Consider the following 8,215-nt stretch of genomic DNA (forward strand, 5'->3'; position numbering starts at 1 on the left):
AAAAAACGTCATAGTATAGTAAGGCATAAAAACGAGGGAGAACATGCAAACCCGAAAAAGAGAGGATGCAGAGGAAGTCAGAAAAAAAAGTCATATAATATTTAGGCATAAAACGTCTATGTATAGCAAGGCATAAAAACGTCAAAAAAGAGGGAAAACATGCAAACTCCAAACATAGAGAATGCAAGAGCAGGATTCGAACCCAGAGCCTTCTGACTGCCAGGAATCAGCTCTCACCACTGCACTACCTTGAGACATAACAACCTTTTTGTTATATTCTAACACATAAAAGCAGCAAAGCAGCAAAGCAGTAAGGCATAAAAATGTCAAAAAAAGAGGGATAACATGCAAACTCCAAACAGAGAGGATGACTACAAGATCAGGATTTGAACCAACAGCTTTAATCACTGCACTACCTTGAAAGAGGTTGTGGTACAGTAAGGTGTAAAAACTCATAGAAAGTCATAAAAACATCATATTATAGTAAGACAAAAAAATGTCACAAAACGTCATAGTATATTAAGGCATATAAATGTCAGAAAATGTCAAAGTCTAGTAAGGCCTAAAAATAAAAAAAAACATCATAGTATAGTAAGGCATCAAAATGTCAAAAAACATCATAGTATAGTAAGGCATCAAAATGTCAAAAAACATCATAGTATAGCAATGCCTAAAAATGTCAACAAATGTCATTGTAAAAATGTCAAAAACGTCACATTATAGTAAGGCATAAAAACGTCAAAGAAGAGGGAGAACATGCAAAGTCCACACAGAAAGGGTCCAAGAATTGGATACAAACCAAGAAGAAGAATGGTATAAAAACTTCATAATATAAGGCTAAAAAATCTCACAGTACAGTAAGGCATTAGAGTCACCATTAAACCAAATTTGCACGTCTTTGAACTGCGGGAGGAAGACAGAGTGCTCAGAATGAGCGCACAGAGGCACTGAACATGCAGGCTCCACGCAGAAGGGCCCCAGGCTCCAGGTTCAAACCCAGAACCTTCTCACCGTCCCATAAATAAATTATTGTATAGTCAGGCATAAAAATTATTACAGTGCCACAGTTCAGATAATACAGCATAAAGCATATTGTAATTAGTTATATAGCCTGATACTTTCTTTTTGTCTTCAATATCACGTCTCACTTTTTTCTGTATTATTGATTTACATCCACTAGATGGCTGTAAATCATCATTTAATGGGTGAGAAAGTCAGAGGAAGTAAATATCGTGTATATCAACAGTAGTAATTGAAGAGTGGATCTAAGATGGGTGGAGTTACAATGATTATGTGTCATCACCCTCGGGAAATTCTGACCTGATTTTCTATCCCTCTTTGATATTTTCGTTGCACCATTTCCTCTATTAATTTAGTATTGAAGTTGTCCATCTTCACCCACACTAATAATGTTGGAGCATCGGCCATCTTGAAATATTTGTGACACTGGGTTTCCTCTGTGCCTCTCAAATGAAACTATGATTCATTCAGGTTCATACCATTTGGCTTGGTATTACAGCACCTGAAAATGCCAACTAAGCTACAAACAGTACAAAAACAATTCTATTTCTCACTGTATTTCCATCATATGTGTCATCATAGGCCACAGGATTTCTCACTACACATGACTGGATAGTGCTGGTTCGCAATAACCAACTACTCTTGCTTTTCCCATCCAATGTATCAAATGATAACCTACATCCTGTCAGCCATTATTTCACTGAAGTACAATCCTACTAAAGTCAGTAACAACTCTGGGTATGTTGTTTGCTACTGTGTTACATGACCATCGCCATTCATATAGGTAGCCTACCGCAGGTATCATTTTGTCTGCTCCTCAGTGTGATGACAAATACCTGAACCAAAGCCCATCCTGTTTTGCTGCCATGAAACTTTCCCCCAGTAAAGTACAAACAGAGAAAGTGAAACCACATTTACTGACCTCAACCAGAATTTAGACAGAGGTGGGAATTTTCAAGAAGTGCAAATAATAAACATGTGATGACATTTTGTGAGTCCCACTACTAATTGTGACATTTTGTTCCTCTGTTATCTTGCAATGCCAGATGAGATAATGATAATGATGCTTATGTGCTTATTTGTTTGTTTTAATGTAAATACATGATTAAACATGATGATTAAACTGTTAAAGGATTACTATTTTATTTTCCAGATATGGAATTACATAATAGCACTAACTTTTACACATTAAGGATGTAATATCCTCCCGGGATGCAATAGATTCTCAAAGTTGAATGTCCATAAATTTAACCCTTTTTTATTTTTTATAATTTTATCTCTATAGTTTCTGGTCTTTTTTGCTTTTCCCACAAAACTTTTAATGGATAAAAACTGTAGAGGGAAAATTCTGTCAAAATCTAGCATCTCAGACTAAAAGGTTCAATAATTAAATCAAAAGAACTCTCATTCACATTCTGTACATTATCCTCCACCTGATGAATTATAAGTTCATGACTTTATTCTACCATATATAATATAAAGTCATGTTGAGAAAATTTGGAGCAAAAACAGCAAGGCAGCAAAAAAAAAAAAGTGATCATAAAATCTTCATAATGTCTCATCATAAATAAGGAACTGAATGATTCATTTTGAATTGAATTTATGTCAGAGTTCTTCAATCCTTCCCTCTCTCCCTGGTAGTGAGTCTTGTTCCTTCTTTTTGTGTGAGTTGTGGTGAGTAGAAGAAAAGGGCCAGCCCCAAGATGCAGATACAATCTGGGCTTGCTCTTTGACTTCAACACCATAGTAACATACGGGGGAAAGTACCATTTGGATTTGTCTTTGTTCTATAGATACTCAGGGCACGGCATAACACAGTCACACATCAAGACATCCTCATCATACGCACACACTGAGCTCAGGAAGCAAACACACACACACTTTGCTTTGGTGCACAGCAGAGCAAACTCAGGACTTGTACATTCGTCTTCCTGCTCCTCCCAGGCTCAGGCAGATCTGAGCACTGCCATCGGACTGACGATGCCACAGCATACCCAGCAGTCCCTGATCCATGTCCTCCTGTTGTGGACCACCATCCTTTCCATTGTTCAAGTTGCATTCATCATCTTCTTCTTCACAGTTGGACATCGCGGCCTGGTGAGACAGATTGAATTTACAGTCTTAAGGTCATTAACGATGAGATACAAACTTTACACCGTAAACTTGTGGAACAGGTTTCAATAGGCCCCTCACTTTTAAATAAGTGAGACAGTACAGCGCATAGAAGATGACTGTAAGTACTGGTATGTTAAAATACCTGAGCAGTGCATCTGTTCTTTCTTGTGGTTTTGATAGTAGCACAGCAGGTGACAAAGACACTCCTGCCTGTGGTCTACAGCTGCTTACCGACCCCATGACTCCTCAACAGTGAAAGCTTGACTGTTTTAATCAAGAGTTGATACAAAATGACACAACATAGACAACAATGATTTATAGAAACTACATGATTAGCATTATGGTTGACTACAAATGTGTTTAATTGTTTAGAGTAAGTATTTTACAGGAAAATGCTTCTGATAGATGGTGCTTTGTGTTCCGTTTTTTTTATTTAGCATTGCCAAATTACAAAACAAAATACCATTACAAATACCAAATAGCTTTATTTCACCCACAATTTGATCAAGCTTCATTCACTAGCACTTAGAACCCTCTTGTAACATTTATTATAAGCATATTTTGTGCGTCTGTTTCCTTCTCCAGTCTCAGAACAGTACGGCTGTAGCAACAATGCACACAATGCAATTCCAGGCAAACAGTACACCTTCGGTAAGATAACCACAGATTCAGAGTTTATGCTTTTACTGTTGACCTGACTGTTGTCTTATATGTTATGAATGTAATTAGGATGACATGTTTTTTTTTTTTTTGAAACCCCAATATTCCAAACATGCAAATCCTGCAGGCCAGGCAGATGTATCTCACATGACTTCCATTTCTTCTTAGTTACTTATGTCAGTCAGTCTAACCGCTCTCCTCATCTCTTGGAGGAAGCACAGTGACGTCATTGCCACATTCGGGGAAATGCCACTAAACTGAAATGTTGTCTCTTCATTTTCCCTCTGAAGATTATGCATGATCTATTCTGTTCTCACATTTAAGGTGCAGGAACTTGTCTCAGCATCATGTGAAACAAACAAAAAAAAAAGTAGCTTCTGTGTTGCTGATCTGTGTGTCACTGTGGGAGCCATGCTGGCACCACATTTTATGTTAATATTTTGAGATTAATAGAGCTCTTTTCTCTTTCTACAGCCCACCTCTGAGCCCGGGCTTCTCTTCGGCAAAGGCAAAATGCTGATCTTTCAGGCTACTGAGGGTAAAGCTGACCTATTTTAAATATTTCCATACTCACAATGTGTGACAAGTAAAACACTGTACATAACAAATCACCATTTACAGGCTGTTGGAAGTACAGATAATGTGCTGGTCAGAGAGAATGTGTAATTCCAGCACATATATTTTAATCACATGTAATTTCATCTCTAATTATGGCACACCCTCAGTTGATACACGTTTGCTTCTTGTGAAATCATCCCTCAAAACAGGATATTCAGAATGATGATTCTAAGAAAACAAATACACAACTAATAGCAACTTTTCTGTCACCCACAGAAGCCAACAGCACTAAATGGTTAGCAAAGAATCCAGATACAAACTTGGCCTCAGAGAAAGGAGAAGTTCTGACGATAAACAAGGATGGGTATTACTTCCTGAATCTTCAGGTGACACTGTGTTCATGTAAAGAATTGCATACGGTCCAGCTGCAGTGGAACAAAAAAGTCATTGTGCATGGGTGGATCAATAATAACACATGCAGCACAGGCCTCCTCGGCAAGGTAGAAGAGCTGTTTGCTGGAGGGACCCTGGAGGTCATTGTCAGCCCAAAAATGTGTATTAGAACCGCTGAAGCTCTAACCCACCTTGGTATCATCTACATGCGCAAGCCTTAGATGCAGCGCTGATACAAATCCTTGGCGTGTTCCAGGGCACCTGTCCAGCCCTATAGAACAAAATGACCCTGGTCAGATGCAAAGATGGTAGGGTGGTGTACTGGGCAAAGTCTCACCCCTTTAAACTCTGCTCTACTGAAAAAGAAAGATCCACCCCAACAGAATTTACACCGATTCAATGTCCAGTTATTTTGGACAGTAAACTAAATATACCGTATAGCAGCTCCAGGATTGGTCTAGGGTTGATGTCATCACTACAAATCTGTTTCTCTATTGTTGTGTTTAATGGAAGACTTTTTCAAATTCAAACTTTAATACTCTGCTGTATAGTCTATAGAAATTATATATACAAATATACTGTAGCTTTGTAGGGATTGTATACTGCATAGATTAAAAATAGTTTAGAAAAACACAGTTGGATTGTTCTCTTCTTGTTAGTCAGGCAAGCCAGTAGTCCAAATGAACCAGTCTTATGTTTATAATGCATTTCTTTGTTGGAGTCGCTTACATTTAAAATGTGTAGTAGTTCACTCCGAGAATGTACTATTCTGAAGTGCAACATCTGGCAGAAAGCCAGACTGTGTTATTTGCACAGCTTATATTTGCTACTTACTGATGTTTTGAACTGTATGAATTACATATTTATGTTGTATTTATTTATTATTTGGACATACAATATATACAGTAAGCAGGCATATACTGTATTTAACAAAATTTCATGGGCATGTCAGCCAAAAACCAATGAATGTATGTCACTGTGTGACAATGTGTGTCATTGTGTAGCATACATATAATGTCAGTAAGTCTCTGGAATGTATATACAGTGATTTCTTTATTAAATTGTACAAACTGGACAACATGGTTGGTAATTGTTTAAGAAAAAAGTTCAAACTGATAGATACAATGTATTTGTTTAAACATGATTTTGTTGAATTCTTATTTCTTTTCATAATCTGTAATGATTTTAAGAAGTTCATTTCTATTTTAATATTGTAAAAACAAGAACCACAATTGCATATGTTGGTATTCTATTTTCAGGATCTGGAATTCGAATGAAAAGTGAAATGACTTGACGGAACTAACCTCCAGTTCTTCTTCACTACTTGTATCACACATTATGAGACGCGAAATCACGAGTCATGGTGGTTTATGTGGAAAGTTTCATTTGTTAAGAGATGTTGAAAGAAATATTTGGTTTTGTCAATGATTTTCACTTGTGCCCCTGATAACGTGTGTACATCAGTGTCATTATGCATCCAAAATAAGTGTTGCAATTGTCCTGGAAACCTTTAAACATGTTTTTACATCCGACTACATCAACATAACTACTGCCATGTAACAATTTTATAATTAAAAACTATATCTTCTTCATACTGTCTCCTATGTCCGGTGTGTTTAAAAGCCCCCACATGGAGCTAATGAAACTATGGATGAATGAATGAATGAATGAATGAATGAATGAATGAATGAATGAATGAAACTACTTTGATAAATTACAGCTTTTGACTGTGAGTCATTTTCAAGACCCTGGAGAAAAAGTGAAAGTGAGAGGGCATAAGTTCATAGTGGGACCCAGCAGATCTTGAGTCACTGATAGAAAGATATAGCGGGACCCTCCCCGCTCTATGCTCTCGAAGAATTTGCCCTCCAGATTCTTAAGAAAACAAACTCACAGTTCTGCTCTTTCCCCAAACATCAGACAGCACATCTACTGACCTACATCAAAATAATAGTGATACAGTAGATAAAATGTCATTGGAACATGATATTAGTCATTACATTCAAGACACATATTTTCCAACTTACTGAGGTTTCATCTGAAAGCTCTTCTTTTCCAAACCTCAGCTTCAGAGTCCCATATCTCTCACCACTCGCTCCATTAGCTGCTGCCACCACAGCTTTCGATTACACCAGGGAGAGGTCCAAGATGTTGAATTCAGATGCAGAGAACAGACCTACCCAGTTACCACCCACTCTGTCTCATTTATTAGAGGCATCTGCATGGGTTGGTTTGTTCCTACCCTGGCTTTCCACCGCCTGATGTGAAGAGTTGTGTATCCACATAAACACGTGTGGCAGCTACTGTGAAAACTGTCATTGCCGCTTTCCATCATTTGCACCCGGACGTCACTGTGACATCTTGTGTGCATTGTCAGGCATGTTTTTTAACATTTGGCCACTGAGTAACGCACACGTAACAGTCACACTCAGTGACTGTGAGTAACTGATAGTTAAACATTATAATACAAGATCTGCCAAAATCGAAGATGATTTCTGTTTGACAGAGCAACATCATAAATCAAACCACTGGACTTTATACCTCCATGAAGAAGGACACTACAAACTTTTAAGCATGTGAGCAAAAGGTTTGGATTTTATTTTATTAAAGACTCAGCAAAATGAACCCCCTGCTTCCAGATAATTCAAATATCAGCACTCCACTGCTTTCTACTTGATCTAGAGGCCAACACAAGGGGACAGCATTTAGCTGTGTACCAAGCCCACCTCTTTCACTTTTGCTTTTCTTAAAAAAAATGTTGCTCTAAGCATCACATATAGGAATAAAAGGGCTTCTAAGTGCAGCTTGTAGTTTATTTCCAAAGTTGTGAATAGATAGATGGCAGTGTTCTGGAGAGATTGAAATCCGACAACACAGCCTGGCTTTATCAGTGGAAAATGTTTGTGTCATACATTGAATTGTGAATAATTTGTTTGCGATAAGACATTTATAGAGTACACTCCTCCCACACAGGTTCTCTGTAAAAGTCATGTCTAGACCGAAGTTTAACGTTGAGAGAAAAAAGCAACGGCGGCCCCAACCACGAAGCTGATACAGCTCCCCCTCTTCTGCTACTACAGTCTCTCACACTTTGCAGGTCAGCCAGCGCTGGAAGATAATGACTCACACATGTATGAGAAGCATTCACAAGGCCATACAAAAAAATCTGAGTCAAGGCCACCCATGATTTGACAGATGATATGTTTACTTACTTAAACCTTAAACCCTGGACCGTTAGTACAGTCTCCACTCAAAATGTTTTACAGAGTTTAAACAAAACTCACAGTGCACGCCAAGGGAAAATGAGTTTGAGGCTCACTGAATCTACACCCCCCCCTGTGTACAAACACACACATACAGAGAGAAAGAGAGAGTCCTGCCACAACACGTTTTCACCAGTCATTACTCCCAGGTCTGGGGTTGGAAAGTGAGTCAGGCAATCTGCCACTGACACCCCCCACCCCCCACC

At 38.3% G+C, this 8,215-nt stretch overlaps 1 protein-coding gene across 1 annotated transcript; it reads left to right on the forward strand.

Moving 5' to 3' along the window:
- The first annotated feature begins 2,803 nt into the window (after window positions 1-2,803).
- tnfsf18 (TNF superfamily member 18) lies at window positions 2,804-6,338 on the forward strand. Its single transcript, XM_087173486.1, has 4 exons — window positions 2,804-3,117; window positions 3,721-3,786; window positions 4,270-4,333; window positions 4,630-6,338. Exons 1-4 carry the CDS (start codon window positions 3,001-3,003, stop codon window positions 4,965-4,967), a joined length of 585 nt encoding a protein of 194 aa, XP_087029612.1. The 5' UTR covers window positions 2,804-3,000; the 3' UTR covers window positions 4,968-6,338.
- Window positions 6,339-8,215: the final 1,877 nt, after the last annotated feature.

The sequence above is a fragment of the Seriola lalandi genome, unplaced genomic scaffold, assembly GCF_002814215.2.
Source record: "Seriola lalandi dorsalis isolate HSWRI2012SDOR001 ecotype SW California unplaced genomic scaffold, Sedor1 jcf7180002054240, whole genome shotgun sequence".
NCBI lineage: Eukaryota > Metazoa > Chordata > Actinopteri > Carangiformes > Carangidae > Seriola > Seriola lalandi.

Coding starts and splice junctions, on each gene's coding strand:
- tnfsf18 (XM_087173486.1), top strand. CDS start 3,001: ATGCCACAGCATACCCAGCAGTCCCTGATCCATGTCCTCCTGTTGTGG. Junction 3,118..3,720: donor CAGTTGGACATCGCGGCCTG/GTGAGACAGATT, acceptor TTCCTTCTCCAG/TCTCAGAACAGTACGGCTGT. Junction 3,787..4,269: donor AGGCAAACAGTACACCTTCG/GTAAGATAACCA, acceptor CTCTTTCTACAG/CCCACCTCTGAGCCCGGGCT.